Source organism: Amia ocellicauda, chromosome 10 (assembly GCF_036373705.1).
Source record: "Amia ocellicauda isolate fAmiCal2 chromosome 10, fAmiCal2.hap1, whole genome shotgun sequence".
Taxonomy (NCBI): Eukaryota; Metazoa; Chordata; class Actinopteri; order Amiiformes; family Amiidae; genus Amia; species Amia ocellicauda.
The window spans coordinates 31,105,715-31,133,643 of NC_089859.1; the positions used below are offsets into that span (position 1 = coordinate 31,105,715).

General features: G+C 40.2%; 2 protein-coding genes across 5 annotated transcripts; one reads left to right on the plus strand and one right to left on the minus strand.

Annotated features, from left to right (window-relative positions):
* Window positions 1–340: 340 nt before the first annotated feature.
* On the minus strand, window positions 341–14,534 carry aldh5a1 (aldehyde dehydrogenase 5 family, member A1 (succinate-semialdehyde dehydrogenase)). Of its 3 annotated transcripts, XM_066715917.1 has the most exons (17): window positions 14,414–14,534; window positions 11,028–11,162; window positions 10,699–10,886; window positions 10,479–10,550; window positions 9,685–9,735; window positions 9,139–9,310; window positions 8,515–8,822; window positions 7,216–7,458; window positions 5,343–5,426; window positions 4,523–4,693; window positions 4,181–4,297; window positions 3,678–3,821; window positions 3,144–3,287; window positions 2,860–3,018; window positions 2,230–2,393; window positions 1,868–1,926; window positions 341–1,631 (listed from the first exon to the last, which is right to left on the minus strand). In XM_066715917.1, exons 2-17 carry the CDS (start codon window positions 11,143–11,145, stop codon window positions 1,423–1,425), a joined length of 2,403 nt encoding a protein of 800 aa, XP_066572014.1. In that variant the 5' UTR covers window positions 11,146–11,162; window positions 14,414–14,534; the 3' UTR covers window positions 341–1,422. The 3 variants fall into 3 exon arrangements, with proteins under 3 accessions (XP_066572014.1, XP_066572015.1, XP_066572016.1); XM_066715918.1 differs by lacking the exon at window positions 10,479–10,550 and having other exon boundaries at window positions 14,414–14,533; XM_066715919.1 differs by lacking the exon at window positions 11,028–11,162 and having other exon boundaries at window positions 14,414–14,490.
* On the plus strand, window positions 12,847–27,910 carry kdm1b (lysine demethylase 1B). 2 transcript variants are annotated; one of them, XM_066715916.1, is made up of 21 exons: window positions 12,847–14,359; window positions 15,840–15,946; window positions 16,447–16,568; window positions 16,880–16,969; window positions 17,379–17,490; window positions 17,968–18,081; window positions 18,333–18,371; window positions 20,510–20,702; window positions 20,969–21,153; window positions 21,519–21,689; window positions 22,184–22,258; window positions 22,670–22,804; window positions 23,304–23,475; window positions 23,664–23,791; window positions 23,904–24,035; window positions 24,286–24,360; window positions 24,634–24,750; window positions 24,868–24,993; window positions 25,495–25,617; window positions 25,911–26,063; window positions 26,335–27,910. In XM_066715916.1, exons 1-21 carry the CDS (start codon window positions 14,344–14,346, stop codon window positions 26,416–26,418), a joined length of 2,469 nt encoding a protein of 822 aa, XP_066572013.1. In that variant the 5' UTR covers window positions 12,847–14,343; the 3' UTR covers window positions 26,419–27,910. The 2 variants fall into 2 exon arrangements, with proteins under 2 accessions (XP_066572013.1, XP_066572012.1); XM_066715915.1 differs by lacking the exon at window positions 12,847–14,359 and adding an exon at window positions 15,144–15,479.
* Window positions 27,911–27,929: the final 19 nt, after the last annotated feature.

Sequence of the window (27,929 nt, forward strand, 5' to 3'; positions counted from 1 at the left end):
TAAAACAGACTGCTTTTCAGGGTAGCAGGGTTTTTTCATGTCTTTTAAAATGTATCAATGCATTCAATAAACAATATTACTATCCTGTACAACCTGTAAAGTATTTGGTTATGTTCAGACTTCCAGAAAGTTCGTTTTTGATTTGGATTTTATTTCTACATAGAGCTATATAGTGCACCTTAAGTACATTTAGTGGTTATCTCAAAAGTCACATATAACAGCAGGGCTGACATTATCAGCAGTGGGTGGTGGGGGGGCTGGGAATTGGACACAAACTAGATTTAAAAAAAAATAAGAACAACAACATTATTATAGTATTAAGTAGGACAGTATTCACTCATTATCTGTGCTGTTTTACAATTTTATTCCACATTGAATCTATTTACAACAGTTACAAATGCACTTTGTACAATATAACGTAACCGCTAAGAACAAGATTTGTAATACACATAATATATGGCACTGTCAATTCTGGATTTGGAAAACAATTTTCACATGTAACTAAGGAAAGTGAACGAAGGTTTGTGCACTTGACGGGGACATTTCTGCATGTTCATTAGAGAGTCAGAAATGGAAATAAGCTAGCTTTCACAAATTTCTCATTTCAATAAACTACTTATGTTTTTAGTAAAAAACAAAACTTGAAGATTAGATGTTGCATTTCACTGGCACTTAATATTCTTTTTTTTTTTTAGCATACAACAGGAAGATTGTTATACAGATTAAAATGTATATATATCTAAGAAAAAACACAGAACCTGTTACATTACTTAAATGTTTAATGACAAGGAAATGTAGATTTAAAATGAGACGCATTATCAAATCATCGTAATGTTTAGAAATTACAAACTAAGAAATCTATCCCAGATTTAACTCAATTTCATTCCATCTCACTTATACTTAACAGAAAATACAGAAGCATTTCTGAATCTCTCATTTGGTCAAAAAGAGCCAAAAGCATGTCATATAAAATGTAATTTTCTGGTTAAATTCTGGTATATATATATATGTGTATATATATACACACATGATGTTAAATTGTGCTTTAATTGTCCAGTAATGGACAGTATAATATGCTGACTTTCTGAAATTTGCTTGGACCTGTTCTGTAGCACTTCTTCAAATACATTTGTTAATGTTTTGGATGAATGTTATTTTCTTCACTCTATCCATTAGTATCCAAACATCTGCATCTACTTTACCTTCTATTTTAACTGAATCAGCCAAACAAAAGTTAATTTAAAATGGCCCTGTTATCACAAGTCTCAGAGGTACTTACAGAAACCACGAGGCTGAAAAGACGTTTAATTACATGGTAGAATGCGTAAAGGTTGTGGACTGTTATGGCATACCTGGTTCAAGTACTGTTGAAATCTGTCGGATTAAATGGCGTTTGAATGTACCTCGACCTGAGACGCTGGCTCAAGACAGCCCACCGAAGCACATGTACTTGACTTCCAGATACTCGTCGATTCCGTACTTGGAGCCCTCTCGCCCCAAGCCAGACTGTTTGACTCCCCCAAAAGCGCCTTCAGGAGTTGACATCAGCCCCTCATTCACCCCCACCATGCCCACCTCCAGCTGCTCTGCTACCCGCCAGATCTGACTGTAGTCTCTAGAGTAGAAGTAACCTGGGAGGAGGGGGAAACGAAACGAAAAAAACTCAAAACAGAATTAATTTGCTATTTAACTATATTTGAATGGCTGATCGATTATGTTAAATGTTTTATTCAAAGTGACTAAAAATGCATCTATAGGGGAAAAAAAGGGTTTTTGCCACTAAGTTGTGCTTTGTATAAAACACAATCTGAAAGGCTAATACTTACAAGATGTATTGTTATACAAAGCAAACACAATCTTCACTCACCAGCCAAACCAACAGACGATGAATTGGCGATAGTGACCGCTTCTTCCTCCGTGTTAAACCTGCAAGCACACAATACAAGAACAGGCTTCAGAACAGTGGAATTTACATCAGATTTAAGGCGTATAAAGGATTTTGTTTTCAATGTTGATGACGTATTGTAAAAACTTCACTGGGCCAGAGGTGTATATACTGGAATCTGTGATCAGCTGATGAGAGGATTTCCACCTCCGTATAGCATCGTCTTGGCAAACATGCCTTTTTCCTGCCTCAGCACATTGTGCCCAGTATGGCCATTAACTTATTTGATTTGTACTTGCTGTGTAGGTTTGCATTTGCACTTAAGCCCAGTGAAAGTCTCTTACTTGATGACTGGAATGAGGGGCCCAAACGTCTCCTCCTGGGTGCACATCATGTCTGTGGAGACGTTGGAGAGGAGGGTTGGCTCCATGAAGGAGCCCTCCAGACGCTTCCCCCCTTTCAGCACACACGCCCCATGAGCCACGGCATCAGCAATCTGCTTCTCCACCTGGCGCAATGAGAGCACAAGAACTGAGTTTCATCCGAGATTACTTACACTGTTCATCTTTGGTGACAGCCAAGCTAGTGAATAATTCTCTCTGCAAGAAATGAACACTGCCTAGTGTCTGTCTAATGTGTGGACCTCATCTAAGAAATAGAAATATGTGCATCAACAATTCGTCTGCCTTCAGACCTGCAAGTGTAAGATGTAATCCACTCTACTTTTCAGGTGCAGAAATAGTCTAAAAATATCCAAAATATTCTAAGGGGACGGTCTTACTGTGTCAGCATATTTTAAGAGATAACGCAAGTAATTTCATATTTGATTACTCCGGTTGGAACAGAAACCAGAAGAGACTAGCGCTCCAGTACACTGGGTTTAATATCACTGCCTGGCAGAGACAGTGCCGTGTGGGCAGGACACACAGCCATATGCTGCAAGCATATGAAGGGCTTCTGCCAGTGAGAGGTACCTTCTCGGCCGCCCTGACATTGATGAGCGGCCCTTGGGTGGTCTGCTCGTCGAAGCCGTGGCCCAGGCGCAGCTCTCTGTCCATGGCCCTGCCCAGCTTCTCCAGAAACACGTCGTGGACCTTACTCTGCACCAGGAAGCGGTTAGAACACACGCACGTCTGGGAGCGATAGGGAAACAGCACAGATGGGTATTACCAAGAGCAATTAAAAGTTTCATTAGAAGATACTGAACTGCAAAACGAAGAGATGAGCTGTTCCAGTGTCCGTCTGTAGAAGTCCTTACCTGTCCAGAGTTCCTGAACTTGGAGTTCATGGCTCCAATCACAGCGAGGTCCAAATCGGCACTGTCGAACACAATGAAGGGTGCGTGTCCCCCCAGCTCCATGGACACTTTCTTCACCGTGCCGGCAGCATGTCTGAGGAGGATCTGCACAGAGACATCACAGCCTGTTAGACAGCTCCGTGTTTGTCAGCAGTGGAACATCTTTGTTCTTCCTTGTGTACAAATCAAGGGGATAGCAACAGCTCCAGTAAAGCTGTTTAGGAGTGGAATGGCTTATTAAAACCATAAATATCAATGTAGCACCTCCTGAGAAATCCACTGTATATGCAGTGTAGATTGAGAATTATGTGAAATACATAAAGGAGATTTAGTACTCAAAGGATTTAGGTATAAATTCAGTCCGTAAAGTAAAAACCTGCATGACAATGCAACCTGTTTCTCTAACTTCGGAAAGCAAATTAAACCATTAAATCCTTTCAGGGGCCACTCCATCTCTATGCTGAACCCTTTTAAGTGAGAAAAGCAGTTACCCACCTTCCCTGTGGCAGTGGAGCCAGTGAAGGAGATCTTTGCCACCAGTGGATCGGTGCACAGGACCTCCCCCACTTCAGGCGTGTTCTCTCTGGAGCAGGGGACCACGTTGAACACCCCCGCAGGGATCCCTGCTCTCGCAGCCAGCTGCAACACAACACCACACAGCTCTCAAACAACACAGCTCACAAGATGCCTTTATGCCATCAGTATTATAAAAATGTGGTCTAGAGATGCTTCTGGTATTCATTCTAGCTGAGCTGTAATTATTCACTAATTATTTAGTTAACTGAACCAATTTAACCCCCTTTCTTAAATGTAATGAATGTGATGTTTTTAAGAAACCTTTAAAACCTCCTAAATTGTAGCCCTGTGTGATTGGATTTGAAAAACACTCCACTAGATAATAAAATATACATTTAGGTAACAGAAAGTCCCTTCAGGGGAGCAGAATTGATCCCAGTGTTAGATGTAATTTGATCCTTTGTTAAAGTGGGTATACCAACCTCAGCTAGAGCCAGGGCAGACAGGGGGGTGTCTTCTGCTGGCTTCACCACCACTGTACAACCTGCGGCCAAGGCTGCACCAATCTTCCTGGTGATCATCGCGCTGGGAAAGTTCCACTGATAGAGGAAACAAATCGTACAGCAGCCTAAATCCCACACTCTCACTTTACTAAAGGTTGAAATCTATAATGAACAACTGGTACATTTCCTTAATTATGAAAAGTCTTACAAAGCCTTTTCGTAAGAAAGTAAACATCAGGCTATCCTTGCCATCCTTCTGTATGGCAAGGGATTCAATCAAAATTCCCAAACCCCTCAATTCAATGTTCTTCTTCTACTCACTGGTGTTATGATTGAAGCTACTCCCACCGGCTGTTTGAGCAGCAGGATCTTGCGGTCCTTTGCTGGCGAGGGGACGATGTCTCCGTAGACACGGCGGGCTTCTTCAGAAAACCACTCCAGGAACGAGGCAGAGTATGTCACTTCACCCAGGGCCTCTTTCATCGGCTTCCCCTACAAATACGCTCATTCAGTTACCCTGCCAACACACTGCTTCTCCACAGTGGCAGGAAGAGAAAAGCTATATAGTATTTTCTCTTATGCTTCTGACCACACTGCTCTGTTTATTTCAAGGACATTTTTGTCATTCTGCTTTCGTCTTGCTGTTTTGCTTAATTCAGTGTAATCTAGCATTACTTTGTATCAGTCAAATAATGTACTTGTATTAAGTAGCGGAAAAGTGTCATGTTGTAAATAGTGTTATATATTGAAGTATAATTGTAGAAAATTAAAATAAATGGAAACACTACTATAATTCCAGAACTTGTGATCTGCTTGAATGATTCTTGGTGTTGACCTGATTTACAGATAATGAAGCCAGACAGAGTGTGTGTGCTTTATTAATTGTACAATTGTTGTGTGGATGCAGCAGTAAAGAAAGATCTGATTGTGGCAAAGATGCCAAAGCTTTAACTTCAAGGAAGGTATGAGGGTGGGGAAATCACAATTGTAGAACAACAGTGTGTCGATCAAGTCTTTGGATTGGCTTTGTGTCGCCATACCTGCTGTAATTAATATAATTTTAGTGAGTAATACACTTCACAGGAAATTTACTTTTACAGTTTCTATTCTAAAGTAAAATTAGAAGAGTTGTGCTACTTACACACTCTGCAGTTATTAGTTTGGCAAGATCCTCTTTGTTTTGAACTAACAAATCAAACCAGTTTCGCAGCAGCACACTTCTTTCCTGAAATAAAAAATATTTCATTGAATTAGATTTTTAAAGATTTGTTGTTTTAACTCAAGACTAGAAACTAAATTAACAGGAAATCCAGTATCACTGGTTCACTTAATACTGTTTCTTAAAAAAAAAAAAAAAACACTGCAACTGGTTTTAAACCCAGTCTTTCACCAAAAAACAGGATGTCTGAAGTTACACTTTGGACTCAAGGGTTATTGTTTTTAATATGTTCACATTAGTTTTCAACACAAGAAAACATAGTTAAATACAGGACACTGGTCAGCCAGTATATATCCTAGAGTCTATGAATATATTTTGTTTGTTAATTGACTCAACATTAACAAAAGTGTATTCATGCCAAAAGAATGAAAACACTCAAAGTAACTGTTGAACTTAGGTCAAACTCCAGGTTCAAACAGACAATTTAGGGTAGGCTTGGTGGATGTCAGTTACATATTAAACACGTCATAAAATGGGGAGTTATGTACAAATGTTATTGGGTTAGAAAGTAAAAAGGCCTCATTCATTCTGTATTTACAGCTAGATATGCTAGTAAATTATTTGTGAAAAATCAAAAAAATCCAAACCTAAAGTTCAACATAAGTTACACTTCAAAAATAATTACAGGTATGTAACCACACTTCAGATCATCAAGGAGAATATGGAGGAGATATTACTCCATGGGTTTCTGGGAAGTGACATGAAACCAAAATGTAGGCATCCTCCTCACCCTAAACAGAATATATTTCCCTTTCTTGCCTGACGGAATACATTTGCACAGTTAATGAAGGGCACACTGAATTGGAAGGCCTGCAATTGCAGATTTCATTGGAAACAGTCCATTTACAGACAATTCAAAAGAGAAAAGAAGTCTACCAGCCAAAACAGAATTTGTTAATCAAAAAAACAAAAACACTGTGTTTACTGAATGCTGCAGCTATATGTAGCCCACTTATATTACAAGAGCAGTAATCTATAGCTACAAGTTTTTATAAAAATGGGTTGATGACATCTTCTCCCTGATTGGCTCCTAGGGGATCGAAGTTAATTGGGCACAACAGTTCATATAGGCTTCAGAAGGGGGCACAAGACTGCAAGTTAAAAAATACTGAAAAGGAAAAGTGAAACTTTCACTTAATATTGTGCCCTGAAAGTATATAATAAAATAAGTATCAGTGAATCATGACAAAGACATTCACCAATGTGCTGTTCTACAAAAATTACAATACATTTTGAATGAGTGAGTAGATGGGTACAAGCACTGGACACTATGCCATGCTGAGAGACAAGGCATTCCTTGGAGCTCTTATGACATTCCACCCTCTCCGATTTCAAGTGGCACCAATACCATAGAGCTTCAATAACATTCATATCAATCATTAGCTTCTCATTTTGTAAGGGAAATTAATGTCATATCACATTGAAATGTATTATGATTTAAACTTGTTTTCTTCATTTTATGAAGCAATAGTTTTTCGAACAAATTCCTAGTTCAGATACAACAATTACTTTCACATAGATTGGTCTAATATTAAACTATGTATTTTCTTCTACGTAGCCATATTGCTTAATAATATTGGCACACAACACCTGATAGCTTCAATTAGAATAATTAGCGTCTATGCACTAAAACACATTGTTCTCGTCCTTGTAGCGCAGATTCCCGCAATTCTGCACAGATATGCACCTTTCCACCAATTACATTACCAGCAAAGCGCAGATCTGTGGCAATCTGCGCTACAAACGCGACCGTGCATGTCGGCGCTGGCTCGGGCTCAGCACACAGGCGCCTCACCTTCGCGGAGTGCTGCTTCCAGGACTGAAAGGCCGTGTGGGCAGCACTGACGGCCTCTCTGGCTTCCCGGGGCCCGCAGTCCGTTACACAGGCTATCTCGGTGCCCGTTGCGGGATCCACCACGGGAAAGGACGAGGGGGCGGACACCCAGCGACCGCCGATGAAGCTCTGGGTGCGGATCAAATCCGAGGAGATGGAGAGGCTGTACTGTCGGTGCAAAAGAGATGACAGTCCAGGAACCAGCTGGGGGAGAAAACAGCGACTTCTTGAGACACAGAAATGACCCATTGCAACGAAACGGCGAAGACCAGCTACACTGCGGTTATTGAACAGGCCGGCCGATGCGTGTTGCGTGAAGATCAAATCAACCGTCAGCGCGTCGCCTCCGCCGGAGAGGCTGGAGACGCAGCCTGACGCACAGGACACGTGATCGGGGTCGCAGTGTCTGTTTATCGGAGCTTTAAAATGTCACGCAATATTAACCCTCCATTGTCAACAGCAGAGCAGCCACGAATACGGGTTGTGTTGTTAGTGCTCGTTGTCTGTAGTCGATGTAACGGACGCTCGGCTCAGGAGGACGCAGCCCCGCGGCGGTGATGCCACAGCATTACCGTATTGTTTCGTATATACAGGTACACGGCAATGCTTGGATTTGCAGGACTAAACTGCAGTGGATTACAGATTACATTCACAAAACTCGTTCTAATCTACGGTTTATGTAAAGTACACAACAGAGGAAGCAAATGTCTAAGTATAAAATGTATTAATACATCAGTCAGTACAGTTCCAGCACAATAATGAAAAGCCTTCCACTGTGGCAGCCGGCTATGGTGTAACTGGGTCGCAGTGTGCAGCACAGCTCAGGATCTGGACTCTAAGCCCTAGTGGGACATCGCTGCTGTACCCTTGAGCAAGCAGTCTTTTCTATAGCTAGGTTTGAACTGGAGCAATCTAGGAATGTGAAATTGTATGTAAAAAGATCATGGATAAGGGCCTCTGCTAAGAAATGTAATACAAACAACTGCAGAAAAGAAACATAGCTGTATAATGTCCTCCACAACACTACAACCAGAGATGTGACATCATTCAGGCTTCTTGTTTCAAACGTCACGTCATAGTATTTTGAATTAGAAAGTAATATATGACCAGTTCAAAGGGATGTTTGATTTGATACTAATCATTCTTTCTAATTCTTTCTTTGGCTTTTTTGTGCGTTTTCTCTTCTTTCAAATAATTTGTTTCAATTGTTATAAAAGCCTTTGTCTCTTGTAAATATATTTAAAAATATGTTTTATTTACCATGAGCTGGAAATCTGAAGAGGGTTCATCTTCAGTTTTGCACCCAGGCCAGTCTGCGTGAACAAGGCTGTCGGTGTCAGGTATAGGTAACAGTGAAAGGTCTTCGTTGGGATCATTCTCCATGGATTCCAGAGGTTGAAATCTGGAGATGCAGTCTGCAGGCTGAGACAGTGTCTGTACCACACGCTTCTTGCAGATGGAAAGGTGAATTAAAGCAGTCTTTTTCCTCAACGTTGTCTTCGTACAGAAAACACAGTGAAAATGCCCAGCTTCCCGACAACCCAAACGACATGTAAAGATAACGAAGTCTGTGGGCAGAAAAAAGAAAAGTACAGATGTTCACAGGTGGACAATCACTGATTTAAACGTGGAACTCATTCATGGGAACTGTGCCTTTTTAGCTGTACTGCAGCTTGCAATATTGATCTCTGCTCTGTTATCTTTCTCTCCTACCATAGATGAAGGCTTTATTATATCGGGGACATTGATTTACATTGTCATGATTCCAGAACAAAGCTATTCAATGTGTTGGCACAATGAATCACAGAACAGTTTGTGATAATCACCCTGTTCAATAATGTGTCAACTGCAGTAGAAAATTATATTGTTTATAGAGGTGAATACCTTCAAAACGTGCCGCCTTTTTAAAATGTGTATCTATATGCTTTTTCACGTGTTTTTCCGTAGTTGGTTTAAACCGGTTCATGTTGCAGAATGGGCAGTGAAATAGTTTACAGCAAGTGGTGCATCTTCGTATAATGGGCTCCTCCCCCACTTTCAGAATTGTCCTGTGTAACTGTGAAGACAGCAGGGTGAAATGATTAAGGATTAACCAAGCAACATTTTAATCAACTCACTGTTTTTAATAATAATTATTAGGTTTCTTTTCATACCAAGTTATTTCTAAACCCTCATTCCTGTCACTTAAACTCCTTTCAAGATGTATATAAAATGTGTCATGTATCCCTTAAAAACAAGAAGTGATTCAGTTGGAAGGGCACTATTTAACTCAGACTTTAAAAATCACTTTGACATCAACTTCTTAGTCAGCCTGTGTATGGAAAATGAAGAGAGGACTGCATTGGGATGAGGATGCATTAAACCAACATATAGAATACAAATATATTGCAAGCTGTATAAATTAAAATAAAAGTTTAAAGAAAAAATTACCGATGTGGGGAGTAGGGATCCTGTAATGGGGTGGAAATAATTAACTGGATCCTGAAAACAAGCAAAAAACAAACAAGAAAAAAACAAAATCGTAAGAAAATCTCCAGGGCGCACAATGACAATTAAATGTAGTGAATGGAGGCTTTCTGATACTTTACTTCTTACAAAAAGATATGTATTTGTTTCAGTCACATAAATGTTGCTGAATAGTGCTGTACTGTTGTCAAAAAGTGACACTTTAACGGGTGCCTGTACAGTATGATACATAACAGCATATTCACATGTGCAAACAATGTGCTATAATTTAATTATATAATGCTAAGTATGAATTAGAATAAGATAATGGAAGTATATACATTTTCTTTGGGGGATAAAAATATTGATTCTGTACACGTGTATAGAATGTGATCAGTGAACTCAATTAGTGTCTGTTGTAGGTTTGTGTGTTTTTCTCTTCCGGGATTTTTTTTTTTTTTTTTAATGGATTCATCCAAAGCATGTTCAAAATAATAAAAGATGTCATGATGATGGTTCAAATGTATTCTACAACAAACTCAAGTAATGCAGACATTGAAATTATGCACATAAAAGTCACAGTAGTGCATCAATGAATTAAAAAAGAAAAAAATTAGAAACACACTTGTATTAGATGTACTACACTATGCTTTCACTATAAGTATGTCATCACAATGACAAATCAATCAGCATTAGGAGGGTATGCATGATCTATAGTTTTTCTTATAATTCAATTCATGTTAATGAGAAGGCCCAGCAGAATGTACCATATTACATACCACTGTACTCTGCAGATCCTGTTCAGTTTTAATCAATCTTCCACTTTCTTGGCATCTTTCACATTGCTCTACCTAGAGTATTAATACAGAGCTTGTGTAAAATAATGAAAATGTATAATATGTTGATTTAGCAAATATGCTACACTTATTCCTTTGACCAGAAATGTGATACCCAATAACCCAACTTATTTACATGATCACTATTATATAGCAAACATACCATTCTCTCGATGTCCTTGGACATTCCTGGCCAATAAAATTGTGAAGAAATCGCTTCTCTTGTTCTCACAATACCGTTGTGGCCGCCCACCAGAGACACGTGGAAGTCTTTGAAAACGTCTTGTGTTTCCAATAGCGTCGTTAACACCTTGCGCTTCTTACCATTGGTAATATGATAAAGCTTCCCATCTATCCAGAAAAAGAAGAAGATTTAAATCAACACATTTTAAATTTCATTTTAAATGTGATAAAAAAGACATGTTCCGTTATTATGGCTTTCCAGGGGGCCCCTATCTGAACCCAAGGAAACAATTATTTCAAATTACTAACCTTCCACAGAAAATTTGGCACTCAAATTTCTAAGGTTTTGTTTCTGTGATCTGGAGAAGCCTTGTGGATATTCCCCATTTGTAAGAAAGTTGACAATTTTGGAAATTTTTTCCTCCATGTTTCATTAAAATACAGCTTCAAGAAAAGAAACAAAAAAGACATTTGGAAATTGATTCACAAAGTTTGAGTTGTACTTAACATCTCTGTAAATATGTTCCTTCTAAAATAAGTGATAATATGAAAAATGAGAAACACGTTTTCCTCGTTTGTTTTACTTTCCTACCAAATGCCTTAAAAGAAAAGCAGAAGCTCTCAACAAATGTTCTTAAGTGAAAAGGTTGTTAAAAAACAACTGCTGGCCTGCTGGTCAGTTACAACATTGAGTAGCTGATCATGTAATGAGCCCTAAGCTAAATCGTATTTGCAATACAGAAATTGCAATACTCTATTTCTTTCCAATTTATATTATATAACACCTGTGAATCAAAATGTAGTGGTGGGAAGGTATTACATTCAGTTAATACATATATTTCAACTCCACAATATGCTGGTTACAGCTCATGTGGAATATTGTTTGCTGTTCTGATCAGCAGCTTAAAATAATATTGTTAATCTAGAGGCAGTTCAAAGGAGAGCCAGCAGTCTTTGGAATGTCATTTTTGGAAAGATAAAGAAAACTTCATATTTTTAGTCTGAAACGGAGAAACTTAATGTGGACATGATTCTGGTATTCAAAATCATGAAAGGTATTGACTATATCAATCCAGAGGATCCCTTCAAGAACAACAAAGATAAAAGGGCCTGAGGACACATATACAAATGGAGTCTGAAGGCATTCAGGACAAAAAAAAAAAACACTGCTTCTCCACACAGACTGTTCCTTCAGATAATAACAAAACAGAAGTGATGTGATTCTCAGATCATTCACTTACTGGCTACCAAACAAGTCTGATGGATTGAACGACCTCCTCTCGTTTGCAAACTTTCTCATGTTTCTAGTCCATGTTTGATTATTTATTTTGTATTCACTAATGTTTCCAGAATGAGAAGTGCACCAGACTGTAAAGACTATCCTAAAGCTGTATGATTTTCAGATGACCTTGACTGGACCAAGAGGTCAGAAAATAGGAGGTCACAAGCAGCACACCAAAAAGTCACGAAAATGTGAATATTGTTCTGTTAACCATTGTAATGATTGAAAAGTACTCAGACACAAATGACAACCAGCTAACTGAAAACAACCTCTGTTCATTAAAATTTAAATATTACAGAACACTAAACATAATTACTATGTTTAACAATTGTTATTAAACAAATGTATTTTCCAGAACCCCCAACAAATAAACTTGGTAATGTGTGTGCATAGTATAATATCTCCTGAATTTTCTGAGAAGATACCTAGTGCTCACTAAACATCTGAGCATAAAATAATTGGTCACAATGCACATTAGGACCTGATCTTTCGAGGGTAATTATGCAGTAATGTGTTCCTGCATAGACACTAGTTCTGATGCAACAGTTATCATTTCTATTTCATACTATGTCAATATACTACTTGTAGTCACTATTCGCCTGACCTATATATAGTCCTTTATCTCATGTTGTACTTCTATATTGCTTAAGGTTTGTTTGAACTCTTTAAAAGTTGAATTGAAATGGTATACCCACTTGTTACGGGTGCATACTTAAGGTGAGTGATGTGTTTACTGTATATTTAATACAAGTCCAGACTGTACATAATGGGTTTAAGGTATTATGTCACTGTGCCTTTAAGAGAGCTGCCTGAAGACGCCCCACTTGCACAATACGGGTGTCTTTCTTGGACTACAAATATCCACAGCTCTGCACAGTGCAGAGACTATGCTGATAACAAGTAGCCAAATCGCATTGCAGTGGCAGTGTCTCAAAAATTGGGCATTTCCACTGATAATGCATCGGGCAAGGAGGCCCATCTACAGTATCTCTGCTACCAGAAGCGATCATACCGCCCAAAAAGGAAATACGTATTTTATAAGCAAATGAGGCGTGCGTTACAATTAATACTAGACCGACTGGAAATAGAGCATCGAAAACAACAACAACAAAAATAGGATTGTGGGATCACGAAAAATTCAAGGGTTTATTAATATGTATTATAATCATCTTATTATATTAAGTGCTGCTAGAACGCCGCCATGGTTTAGCGGGCACTGTGCACAGTAAAGGCGCAGGAGGCTATTTTACCAAAACGTGACGAGAATGACGTGTATAAGCATATATCGCTACTTTATTTTACACAGATATCATGTCGTGTTTGATTCAGTTTGAGTAAAATGTCTATACACACATTTCCTTTCCAGTGTTGCACTGTATGAACATACATGAAAACATCTGTCCGTGCTTCGGGAAAGGAAACGCAATGGCACAGTCCCGGGGGACCGGCTACAACAGGCGAGTACCGTCCGACCCGGGCCTGCTAGTCCCGCCTCGGCCCATCCGGGAGTGCGATCGAGACATAAAGCACCCAACACCACTGCCACGGACGCCAATCTCATTAGCCATTAAACACGGACCCTCTTAACAGTGCTGACACACTTACAGCCCAATACAGTCATGAACATATTTAGCCCATACTGTACTGTGGAAAAGTACGTGTGTAAGTCAGCTGATGTCAATCAACCGTGACAAATACAAGAAACCAGCAACTCCAAATAGGCAGGACATTTCAAAATACAGATACCTTCAGCAGTAATCCGCCACTGTCCTGCTACTTATTTTTGGTGTGTAGTTTAGTGACATGATTACACTCGGGCTCGTAGTGGTTATTCAGCTGCACTGATTTGTGGGCAATGTCTGATAGTGGAGGGGTGCCGTCCACTGCTGACACCCCTGCCTGCGGGCCGCATCGGCACAGAAAGGGGTTCCCTAAAAAGCTACGTGTGACGTCATGCTGTCAGCAACCGATGCTGCAAACTCTGGGAAACGAAAAGACAAACACCTCTCTGTGCGCCTGCCCACACTGCACTGCCCCACACGGCTCTGGTGCTTTGCTGCGTCCCAGCCTGGGCTTGGGTGGACAATGTACTACAGCTTTGAAACAGCGCCCGAGCACAGTTGTAGCAGACGAGTAAGATCAGCATTTAGTTTTGCGAGCACGGAGCAGCGCCGCACTAAGGCCTAGCATCGATACGGCTCGCATCACGTACGTAACCTTAACCATTCCCCCGCCCGCCTGAAGCTGCCCAGCGCAGCCGAGTAACAGAGACATAAACACGGCCGCTGTGCACAGCGCCGACCTGCACTTCTCCATCGCGTATCTTTGGACTGAAACAAGCGTATGCAAAGTAAAAACGGTGAGTGAACGGAGCATTATGAGCGGAATGACTTGTGTAGTTCGAGTCACGTACCAGGTTGTGATGGCTGTTCCCGATTTCAGCGACGAATGGCTCAGGCACGCATGACCCGTTCTACGCATGCGCAGCACTATCGTGTACCAGTTTCTGACGCAGACCACATCAAGCCACATGACACATCTGTTAGTGTTACATGAATAATATCTTTCTGATTTCTGATTTCCCATTTCCAGACACCCAATACACCATTCTTAACACAGTTTGGCATGATAGGATAGGACTATATATATATATATATATATATATATATATATATATATATATATATATATACTTTTAAAACTTGGTATACAAATCCAGTTATATTATAATGCCTTTATATGCAATAGGATATGTTATGCATTATTTTGATGTGAACAGAGAAGTACATTCTTTTTTTAAATAATCACTCATGTTCAAACATGTCTTTTCTTTTCTAGTTACTGCCCATGATCTGTAGTACGGGCAAAATTTCCAATATACAAAAATAACTTGTAGAGACTTGCTGTAGTTTATCTTCCTGGATTCCTTCACTCTTGCTGAATACCGTGGTTTGCCAAGTGAATATTCATAACATTGTTAGCTTTTTCTTTGGTGTATTTAAAAAAGGCATTATGCACATTAATATAAGTATTATTTTAAGGAAATATCTAAACTGTTTATTTATAATAGAATACATATGCATATATATTTAAGATAAACGTTCTAAACGCATTTGTGTTGATTCTATAAAATATAGTGATAAACATACTATTACAAAAACTATCACACGTTTGTTTTATATATATATTTATTCGTAGTTCAAATGATCAAGTTAAAATTAAGTATAGAGGGAACATATTTTCATCCGACACTAAAACAGCTGTTCGGCTTTTCCGATATAACAGCGGAAGTGAGAATACAGGGTCAAAGGTTACTTTTATTTCCAGCTCTCGGAAATCTTCATACCGCACTTGGAGAAGGGATAATATAAGGAATAAAACCACACAGCGTGTCATTTAAGCCAATTAACTCTATTTTTAAGGCGCGAATTGTATTTTTTCGAGCTCGTAAAGGAACACGTTCATGCATTCAGATGCAGGTTAGTACTGTAGTAGTAGGCTAAACGGGTTATGCGTGTAAATACATACGGCCACGACTGTATTTGTTGACTAGTGGAAATCAAACTACAACCTTTGTAAACCGTTGTATACATTCTGTGATCCAGTGGTTATGTAGCTACAGTCTTAACAACATGTACAACAATACTTGTGCAATCATTTAATTTAGAGAAAATACTCGTATCATTATCAACACTGCCACATCTTCTCCAGACCCGAAATCTCCCAGCATTGGAGGTTTCAGTTTCATTTTTGCAAAGTGCATGTTTAGATGAATTGAAATGGAAACTAGGGAATGAAGAGGGAGATATTACGATTGTTGTGCATCTATCGTCACTCAGATTGTGTGAGTACCGTGTCTGGAGGTGCACGGGCCAGGGCAAAGAAGAAAGCAGCCGTGGTGGAGCCGCCGGCCGACAACCACCCACTGCGCTCTTCTGGGAGGCAGGTAAATACCAGGGAGCGCAGATTGCCGCAGTTTTGCACAGATCTGCAGAATTCCTACGATCCCATTGGTCGAGCAGCGCAGATCCGCACAGAACTGCGGAGATCTGCGCCACCCAAGGGATACAGTGTAGCCGGACACTGGACTAAATACTTTGAACCCGATAACCATGTGTCATAGTAATGGAAACGTTACAGACAGCAGTGTGACGATTGGACCCTATTTAGTCCTTAACTTGACATGCAGGTGAATGGACATCTGTGTTATTTCTTCTTGGAAAACTGCCCAGACATCTCGACCTAAAACAATTGGTTAGAATATTTGTAACCAGTGTGTATTTGCAATCTGAAACTGCAACAAAGAACCTTGAACATCACAGTAAAAGGAAAATGTACATATTTTATATTGCATCCATAGAGTGGAAAAAAGTGGACACAGACTAAAAGTTGTAACATACACCCCAACATATAGTGCTCACGTGTGTTTAATATTATGCACTGTAGGCAAAAAGGAAAGCGACAGAAACGGAGGAAGATGAAGACCAGTCGGAGAAGAAGTACAGGAAGTGTGAGAAGGCGGGGTGCACGGCCACATACCCAGTGTGCTTTGCCAGTGCCTCTGAAAGGTTTGTGTTTGGGGAAACTGACCATCCTTTAAATAGTATTGCAAAGATTTGGAGATGCATTTGTGTATTTTAAAGGAGAAGGGATCCTGGTTTTGCAGCATCATCAGATGTTTTTGGTGTACCACAAACAATTGGTTCAGTACACTCTACTTCAGAGGAATATGGTGCAGAATGGATTGTTCTTATAGGTCTGTGCTTCACATTCAATCAGTGTAAATCTTACAGCCAAACATAATATCTGTTCATATATACACAAAGAAATCATCCGACTGGGCGCTGTTTCACAAATTTCTGTATTGGAATCGTTTCAGGTGTGCAAAAAATGGCTACACCTCTCGATGGTACCATTTATCTTGTGGAGAACATTTCTGCAATGAATGCTTTGATCACTATTACAGAAGGTAATAAACACTGACTGAGAATGTGTATTGTCTGCATTGAAGGTCATGTTCTATGATGCTTTTGATAATGATAATGAATAATGATAATGAAGATCAAGTTTCAGTGACATTCAGAAATCATTTGAAATCGCCCCTCAAAATTCACATTTGTATTTTTTGGGGAAAAGATCAAGTCTTAGATATTTAGGTACCATGCCAAATAAGCAGTGGTATTTAATATTATATTGAGAGGATTATATGAACACTTTCATTGGCAATGTGAATGAATTATGCAACCAGGATTACTAAAGATGTAAGTATTGTAAATTCATAGCACCGATCTGAACTGCCATGAGTCACAAAATGGTCAAGAATCCATATCCAATGTCAAAGTGATAAATAATCGTTCTTGTTATGATCTTTGCTTCAGTCATAAAGATGGATATGAGAAGTATGCCAGCTGGAAGAGAATCTGGACTGGAAATGGGAAAAGTGAGCCCAGTGTTAAAGCTTTCATGGCTGACCAGCAACTACCATATTGGGTACGACATCAGCATTGCATTTCACCAGATTGTTTTCATACTATTCAATGAGGCTTGGTGCACTGCTTTGAGCAGTATATTTGTATATTTGAAAAAGAAAGCAAGGGGAGGCCCAACTTATTTCTTTGCTTGCTAGTACTTGATCAATCCCACAGTGTTTCTTCATCCATTTCCTAAAGGAACCCTTAGTCAGCTTCAGCTAAATTAATAGGTAGATTGTATCAGATACCCATGATTAATGTTTAGAAGTTCCTCCTAATTTCATTCCTAAATGTGGACCTGTCCTTGGTTTCGTTGTTGGATTGCTGAGTTTGTAGTAGTCTTTTAGGTTGACTTTGTTGGTATCCATGAGGACTTTAAACACTTGATCCTGTTTAAATCTCCTCTGTTCCAGACCGTCTATAATCAGAGATACCCCAGACTGGGTGCTTCCTCACAACCTCACCTGACAACCCTGATGTGATTGCTCTGTCACAGGTGCAGTGTATCAAGCCGGGTTGTGGAAAATGGCGGCAGTTGACGAAGGACATTCAGCTCACCTCTTCGCTGGCAGCAACATACCGCTGTGGGATGAAGACTAATAATGTGAAGGTAAAAAAAAGCCTGCTAGTGCAGGTAACTGTAAAGGCAAGTAACTAAAGCCTGAAGATGTATCTTGTGTGCAATACATTAACCATTTTTTTGGTGATAAGCTAATGAAGCAAAAACTGGGGGGCCCGGTTAAGGCATTGGTATCAATGTGATATTGACAATTGAATAGGAATAAATAAATTACAAAACAAATGGATACAAGAAAGTTTTGAAATTAGTCAAGGAATTGTATTTCTTTTGTGTGGTTTCAGAGTGAAGGTCCAGACCAGTGTTCCCAGCCAGAAGACATGGTGAGTGACCAGTGAAATAGAAGAATGTCCTGAGAGATCTGCTGTCAGGGATAACAAATATTGTCACATTGGTTCCAGCAACAGTTGTATGGAGCTAGGGAGGAATAGTAGTGTTTCTTGATAGGACCCAGACTGGAACACTCTCTAGCATTAAGAGCATGGCATCCATAGAAAATAGGAGTTGGCTAAATTCTAAAAACCAAACCAAAAAAAACAAAAAATGGAAATTAATTAATCTCATGCTTCCAACAAAACTAAAACCCCATTCACACTGAAACACTTGCCAGCAATTTGGCGGCATTTTGTTGTCGGCAAGGTCTGTGTGAATGGGTTATTGCCGGCAAATGGGTCCTAGTCTAATTGCCATCAATTTGCCGGCATCGCCGACAATGGGTCCTAGTCCAATTGCCGTCAATTTGCCGGCATCGTATCTGTGTGAATGGAGCAGGAAAATGATTGCAAGCAAATGATGCATCACATCCTTGCGTGGTTGAAGCAGTGCGTCAGCTAACTGACGTAACCAGTTAGAATAGGGGTACATTTTTAAGACCACAACACAAAGGTTAAGCCACCTTTGACCAAGAACTTGTGACCGTAATTAGAAACGAACCGGGTCGTTAGAAATGGCGGTTGAAAATAGTATAGTTGCAGTAATTCTGAGTGTTTTTGATTAGCCAACAGGTATTGTCACGCATATGTCAGATGTTATATACCAATAAATAATGCAAAATATATTATCTCTATACAGGCAAACGTGTTACCCCCTCACACTGGGTTCGTTTCAAACTAAATTGGTTTGGTTCGTTTGTTTGGAAAAAATGTATCAGTCAGTGTGCTCGCCATTCACACTTGTCTTGTGTACAAATGTACTCAATTCACTTGGAAACTCAGGTTCGTTTTCATGGTTCACTTGCGTGTTTTGTCAGGACTCCGATCATATTGCAATAATCAAGTGAGCTCGGTTCTTTTTGTATTAATAAAACACTAAGCAACTCCCCTTTTTCATATTGAATGGTACAACCAAGCAATTTAAATGCATTCCTTCCACTTTCCTGCCTTGGTCTTATTTGCAGACTTGAGGGAAACATTGCTGAAGTTATGTATTCATGTATCAATATTACACCAGCTGTATATGTGATTGTGTATTGTATTAAATACACCGATCAGCCATAACATTATGACCACTGACAGGTGAAGTGAATAACCCTGATAATCTCGTTATCATGGCACCTGTCAGTGGGTGGGATATATTAGGCAGCAAGTGAACATTTTGTCCTCAAAGTTGATGTGTTAGAAGCAGGAAAAATGGGCAAGCGTAAGGATCTGAGCGACTTTGACAAGGGCCAAATTGTGATGGCTAAACGACTGGGTCAGAGCATCTCCAAAACTGCAGCTCTTGTGGGGTGTTCCCGGTCTGCAGTGGTCAGTACCTATCAAAAGTGGTCCAAGGAAGGAAAAGCGGTGAACCGGGGACAGGGTCATGGGCGGCCAAGGCTCACTGATGCACGTGGGGAGCGAAGGCTGGCCCGTGTGGTCCGATCCAACAGACGAGTTACTGTAGCTCAAATTGCTGAAAAAGTGAATGCTGGTTCTGATAGAAAAGTGTCAGAACACACAGTGCATCGCAGTTTGTTGCGTATGGGGCTGCGTAGCCGCAGATCAGTCAGGGTGTCCATGCTGACCCCTGTCCACTGTCGAAAGCGCCTACAATGGGCACGTGAGCATCAGAACTGGACCACGGAGCAATGGAAGAAGGTGGCCTGGTCTGATGAATCACGAGTTCAAGGTGTTGACTTGGCCTCCAAATTCCCCAGATCTCATTCCAATCGAGCATCTGTGGGATGTGCTGGACAAACAAGTCCGATCCATGGAGGCCCCACCTCGTAACTTACAGGACTTAAAGGATCTGCTTCTAACGTCTTGGTGCCAGATACCACAGCACACCTTCAGAGGTCTAGTGGAGTCCATGCCTCGATGGATCAGGGCTGTTTTGGTGGCAAAAGGGGGACCTACACAGTATTAGGCAGGTGGTCATAATGTTATGGCTGATCGGTGTATGCTGCAACAGTACTGTACGTGTAACTCCCATTCTTTGCATCTTGTTGTGAATCTCCTGACCCTGTGTCTTTTCTCCCCAGAGGGTGGCAGAAGTGATTGACAGCTGGTGGCACTCCATGCTTATCCTGCCTCCGCTGCTGAAGGACAGTCCAGCCAACCCTTTTCTCACAGCCTACTACCCGGACTGCGTGGGCATGAGCCCCTCTGGTTCACCCTGTACCCACTCCCTCCACGACATGAAGTCCGAGCACTGCAGAGCCGTACAGCCCCAGAGTAAGAATCGGCCCCTAGGCCACCCTGGTCCTGGACGACTTCTGTCTCCATTTACTTTTCCAAATACAAGACCAGAAACAATGGATTTGAAAAAGAAAGAAACATTGTAGGGTTTGAATTAAAAAAAAAAAAAAAAGCATAATCTTTCTTTTGAAAAGAGACTGTTCTGCACTGAAATGTGAGGTAGTATATGTACATCCAGGCTGTATTTCATATTTACTTAAAATGTATATATAATGTGAAGCTTGTATGTTGTTGTTGTCCAGTTCCAGGATTATGCCCATACTTCCAGCCTTTCTACCAGCCCAACGAGTGTGGGAAGGCCCTGTGTGTGCGGCCCGACATGATGGAGCTGGACGAGTTGTATGAGTTTCCTGAGTATTCCCGCGACCCCACCATGTACCTGGCGCTGCGCAACCTCATCCTGGCCTCTTGGTACAGGGACTGCAAGGTATGCTGGGGACAGTGGTGAGCAATCGGGGTTGAGGGTCTTATTCCCAGCAGGCTCTAGAGTACGATTTGGTATTTAAATTGCGCAGGTATCATCATATGACCTGGATAGAATATTACATTGTTTTCAATTAAATTTAGACTTGTTATATTGTTATAACTAATGATTACAGTGCACTCTGGTTAGTTCAAAGCTATACTTATTCTTGCATCATTTCTGTGTTATTGTCAGGAAGTAAATCAACTTTTGCACTAAATATACACCACCACTAAAATTAAGAATGCTCTAACACAAATTCTTGTTCTAAATTCTGAACGTTTGATGCTCATTTCGTTTGTCTGCTTGTCCTGTCCTCGGTGGCTCAGGAGGTCCTCACCACTCAGAAGTGTGCTCCTTACCTCATTGTAAGGGGGCTGGTGCGGGTGCGCTGTGTGCAGGAGATGGACAGAGTCCTCCACTTCATGACCCGCAAGGGCTTAATCAACATGGGCGTCCTGTCCGTCAAGCAGCCTCTACTGCCGGAGCAGTACCACAATGTATGTGACTGTGGGGCTTTCGTCATGCTGGTGTTAAGGGGTTAAATTCTGAATTATTAAATTCAATTATTTGTGGTGGATCGTGGAATATAATTTCTGAATCCCATTTCAGCCTTTAAGGACCAAAGTTCCCTTAATAGAATGAGCAACTTGCTTTACTGAGTTAGCATGTCTTGTATCTTCAGAAACTAGGGATTTAAGGTGACCAATAAAACTTAACTGCGTGGGGGGGGGGGGGGTCCTCTAGGACCAGAGTTGGAAATTGCTTGTAAAGATCTATCTATATTAGGGGAAGTAAAAGGTTAATTTCTGTACATATTTTACAGATTTGTGTACTTTTTTTTTTTTTTTAATCATCAATCCAGTGTCTTTATCAGATTACTTGCAATGTGTTCAGAAGTCAGGTGTGAGGAGTGTTTTACAAGTATTGTAAGGGAGTAGGGGCAAACAAGTATTTCAGATCTATATGTTCCTTGTTCTCTTTTTTTTCACAGAAGAAAGTCATTGTCATTGGCGCAGGAATATCAGGCTTGGCTGCTGCCTGTCAGCTTCAAAATTTTGGCATGCAGGTAAGCCTGTTGGTTTGGTATCCATTCTTATAAACAATGCATACCAAATTATGCTGATTTTCATTTTAATTTAGGAGATATTCTGCTACACTCATTTGAGAAATACATATTGATGAGCTATAGATTTTGATGAAACCCCACTGTTTGTAGAGAGATACAAGATCAGAAGTCCTGAACCCTCTCTCTAATTTTATATGGCTGTTACCACAATGGCCTTGTTGGTCTCGATTCTGTCTGACTCATCTCAATCATGCCTTTATTTTATTCCCCAGTCCATTTCTGTGTAAAGTCTTGCTGCTTTCTTACACCCAGAGGAGCTGCTTCATGGTGTGGCCTTTATCCTGGAATAGCTGTATTTGTAGAGCTTTTTGGTTCTTGCAATGTGACCGATTGCTCTCCCTCTGCGTCCAGGTGGTCATCCTGGAGGTGAGGGACCGGATCGGTGGCCGAGTGTGGGACGACAAGTACCTGGGCCTGACCGTGGGGAGAGGAGGCCAGATTGTGACCGGCTGCGTTAACAACCCCATTGCCCTAATGTGTGAGCAAGTGGGTTTCTGTATTAAACATGGACTTTTACTACCAAATCACTTCAGCTGTTGCTATGACTAACTAATTGCTGGATTTTAAATTCTCATTAGTTTATAATAGGCATCTCTTGTATTTTTATTACAATGTAGGCGATAATAAGGCTGGTGTTCATGTAGCTGGTCTTCATTGTACAGTTTGCCAAAAGACATGGTTCTGAGGGTTAGAAAGCTAGAAAATTGCAGGGAAACTGGTGAACTAGTTCCAGAGACCACCAAGAAGTTATGATTGACTGTTCCTCTCTTAGAGGCTAAGGTTATTAAGAGCTAAAGTGCCGCTCATTTTGATATATACTGCTAACAGGCAGTTCTATAAGGCACAGGTTTGAATGCTTATTGCTGGAAAGCTAAAATGCATGATCATTCCATTCGCTTTACCTGAGTGCTGTGTATAATGTCTGAATGCACAGTTGAGCCGGTTCTGTTTCACTGGCTTATTTTGTCTTTCCAATTCTGTTCAGCTGGGCATCAAGTTGCACAAGCTGGGAGACCGGTGCGACCTGATTCAGGAAGGGGGCCGGGGGACAGACCCATCCATTGACAAGCGTATGGACTTCCACTTCAACGCCATCCTGGACGTGGTGGCTGAGTGGAGGAAAGACAAAACCCAGCACCAGGACGTCCCCCTCGGAGGTGCGCCACAGTTTTTTTTAATACTAGTGAACCACACTGTTTCCTCAAGGGTGAATGGTGTGCAAATAAATCTGTGTGGCCTCCTTCAATGTTTTGCATGAAATCTCTTACGAACCAGACAACCAGGCAATGACCAGAAATGCATGCATGAGTGCGTGTCTCATGCAATATATTAATTTCATCCACAGAGAAAGTCCAAGAAGTCTACAAAGCCTTTATTCATGAGTCGGGAATACAGTTCAGTGAACTGGAGGAGAAGGTGCTTCAGTTTCACCTCAGTAACTTGGAGTACGCTTGTGGCAGCAATTTAGGACAGGTAAAGTCTATACAAGTATATTAAGTTACAGACTGGGTTAGTGCTGCAGATCTTTCAGTGCACAGGTTGTGTCAGAGCTGTTTTACAGACCCTTCTATACTGCCATTTGCAGGTGTCCGCACGCTCCTGGGATCACAATGAGTTTTTCGCTCAGTTTACCGGAGACCATACTCTGTTAACGCAGGGATTCTCCTCCATCACAAACAAGCTGGCTGAGGGGCTTGATATCCGGCTCAAAACTTCGGTAGGTTGTTTCTGCCTGCCTGCACTTTTCCTTATTATTAATATCTTGTGTGACAAAAATAATCTTAGATTTTTATTTTAGTAAGATAACCTCTTAAGTCTCTGTTTCAGCCTTAATTTACAGGTATTACTAGTAGGATATGAATAGGCATTGCTCATATATTCTACTGTCTTGTGATTCCAGAACACAAAGATTACATGTGCAATAACTATTGTATTAGATCGCACGTGTATTTTCCTTATTTTTGTAGGTTCAGGCTATTGACTACTCAGGGGAAGAAGTTAAGGTCACTTCATCCAATGGATCCCAGTGGACAGCACAGAAGGTACAGGTCGTCTTGTTTTTTTCCTTGTAGAAATTGTAAATGCCTTCAGACCAGGTAAACAGATAGGAATGTCATTGCTTGTTTGTTTTATTTTTTCATATCTAGCATAGGAAGAATAATAAAGTAATATTTGGTGAACTAACAAATGTTGTGCTTTAGCCAAGTTACTCTTTCCAGTTTTAACGTAGGTAAAATATTGAGAGTATCAAGAAGTAAAGCAGTAGTTGTAGTAGTAGTAGTGGTGTTTGTAGTAATTTTATTTTCTTTCCTCAGGTGTTGGTAACGGTCCCATTGGCTTTGCTTCAGAAGAATGTTATACAGTTTAACCCATCCCTACCAGAGAGGAAGCTTAAGGCTATCCACAGTTTGGGCCTAGGGGTTATTGAGAAGGTAAGGAGCAGGACACAATCCCCCCCTTCTTAATACCCCTCTTAAACAAGCTACTTTACAATGCCAGTTTAAGTGATGTTGCTATGCTTTATTTTCATTTTTTCTTCCATTTTACAGATTGCCTTACAGTTCCCGTACAGATTCTGGGATAGCAAAATCCAAGGTGCTGACTTCTTTGGCCACGTCCCGTCCACCTCAGACAAGCGAGGACTGTTCGGCGTCTTTTATGACATGGATCCCCAGGTTTGATGCGATGCATATTAAGATATCCATGCTGTCTTTGGAATAAGTGTTCCATAACTCAAATGTCAACCACGTTTTCTGGCATTTGTGAAGTTCTTCAACAAGACCAATCACCGTTGGCTTTTGAAGATGGTGATCATTAGATTTGCATAAAACTGACACAAGAATGTTTCTCAGCTATGCTCTGTAGGTCATAAGTGACATTTGAATTGCACCTCTATGTGAAGCAGTACATTTTCAGCACACCCTGACATTTCGTGCCATTCAGTGGTGCCAATGTGCATAAAAAGTTATCCGCAGGATCGGAAGGGCTGTATAAGAAATGTGTCATTTTGGTTTTCGTAGTTTATATGTTAACTTGGTTTTAATTTGTGGTTGTTTTTTTAGGATGATAAGCAGACATATCTGCATTTTTAGTAGGTCTTTCTAGATTTGACTACACCTCACCTGTGAGGTCTAATGATCGTGCTCTGATAACATTGTTTGTTCTCCACCCCACAGGGGAAACACAGTGTTCTCATGTCAGTTGTCTCTGGAGATGCAGTTACAATTATCAAAGATTTGGATGACAAGCAAGTGGCTAACATGTGCATGAACACCCTCAGGGAACTGTTTAAAGAGCAGGTAAATACTTTATAGAGTGAAGTTCAAGAACTGAGCCATGCAGTCACTGTCACAAGTAGTTCAGAAGTAAACACTGAAGATGATTAAGCCGGGACGGTATGCCGAGTATACAAGAGCAGTGACCTAAAAAATATCAATAAATCAAAATCAATTTTGGTGTTTTGTGGAATATATATATATCAAACCGTAAACTAATTTTAAAATTATTTAATTCTCAAAAATTATGAATGTCAAATATGCGTATAAAATCATATGATGAGAATCTGTTCTAAAATCTCCACCCCTGTCTGTAGGAAGTCCCAGAGCCAGTGAAATATTTTGTCACGCGCTGGAGTAAAGACATGTGGTCACAGATGGCCTACAGCTTTGTGAAAACCGGAGGGAGTGGAGAAGCATATGACATTATAGCAGAGGAAGTGCAAGGCAAGGTCTTCTTTGCTGGGGAGGTGAGTGTCTAATGGGGCATTGCGATGAGGTGGCAATAAAACCATTAACCTGGCATATCAGTTGAGCATCAACTCTTGTGTGAATAGGTTTGGGCTACATGCTGTGATAACAATAAGAAACTACATGATACTTGAACTGCACTGGATCTTTAAAACAGATGAGCTTTTGCTCTTACTGGGGGAAATACAATGCAAAAGCTGCCCAACCTTCAAGACATTTAAACTTTGCTCTTTGTTCAGTGCTTAATTATTATACTTTGTTTTTTCATAGGCTACCAACAGACACTTCCCTCAAACTGTCACAGGAGCCTACCTGAGTGGCGTGCGAGAAGCAAGTAAAATAACTGCTTTGTAGCAGTCCAGAGAGAGGGAAACATATCAAAACTGGCCTGGGACATCCTCTATGATGCAACTGTGCACTGCTTAGGAGACTGAACAAGCTGCTCAACTGAATTTCTTCCAACCAACAGACTGAGCTATCGGGGACCAACCTTTGTTCGTGTCACTTCACCTCCGTATTGCTCTTTTTGATGCTGGAACCCCAGGCTGTTAAAAGGGGGTTCATTCAAGGGATTCTGTTAAAGATGTACATTGTGTCATTGCAGCCATCTTTAAGAAATAAGCTGTTTTCTAGTGTTTTAAGGAACTGACAACATAACTGTACATTTATTATCTGCTTGTTTTCTGATCTTGTATGCTTACTCAGCACAGTTCTTGTGAGTGTTTGCTCAATCACACCCCCAGGAATTTTACACTGCTTACTAAGTGTCTTCACTGGTGTGTGTTCCTATGTCAAGAGTGAATAGAGAGCAACTGTAAGATAGTGGTCCACGGTCCAGTCACTTAATTTCAAAGGAGTGAGAATGTGTCAAATGCATGTCTGTTCAGTTCAGATATTTAGATTTTATGAGTTTTCAACTGAAGATGACTTATTTAACACAAAACAAAAAAACACTAAAGGTTTTAATGCACCTGAAAAACTGCTGATTCTGCATTATAGTAATAACAGAAACTGAAACACTCCTCTCGACCATAGCGTTACTTGAACAGTTTCAGTCTGTAATATTGTCATGGCCCATCTTTTACATGTTAAGGTAAGTCTTGGTTTGTGTTAAGTTTAAGTGCAAATAGATTTTCAGAGGTGGTGGTGGATTTTCCAAAAATAGAAAAACTTTGGGGGTGAAATCTAGATTAGCTTTTAGTTTTGAATGGTACTTGTATGAAACCACACACCGCATTCAGATATTTTAGTGCTAGAATATTGTTTAGTATAGGATCCTGGTCTGGCTGTACTGAAGACGGTTTAAGTCTTATCTACCTAAGAAAATTATTCCATTTATTTCAAGTAACGTTTTAAATATGATGGGGTGAGGCTGAAAAGCTTTCTCTTGCCTCAATCTAGTAAATCTCACAATTGTATTAAATACATCTTTGTAGCATTAAAATGTTTAAATTAGATAATATAGCAGTGGGATAATTGCACTTTAAACCAGTACATTCTCCTAACCATTGCATGTGTACACGATCTTTTTATTCAGCGGACTGTTACTTTGGCTAACGGATGTGCTCTCCTTCAACAGTCTTAACCCCATGTCTTTTATTTCTTATTTATAGACTGAAGGAGCTATTACTTTTTTTTTTTCATCCAGACTGACATCAGCAACTGAGAACATTTACACGTGACAACATCCTTTTTGTAAACTTAATAAGCATGTCTTTAATGTCAGGTTACTGGTTAGCTAAACATGACCTGTTAAAATGTTATTCTGTATCCATTAAATTGTAATTTAGCATTTTGTTAATGTACTTATGGGAAACATTAAACCCACACATGGCTAAAAACTAAATATACAACTAATTTGCTAG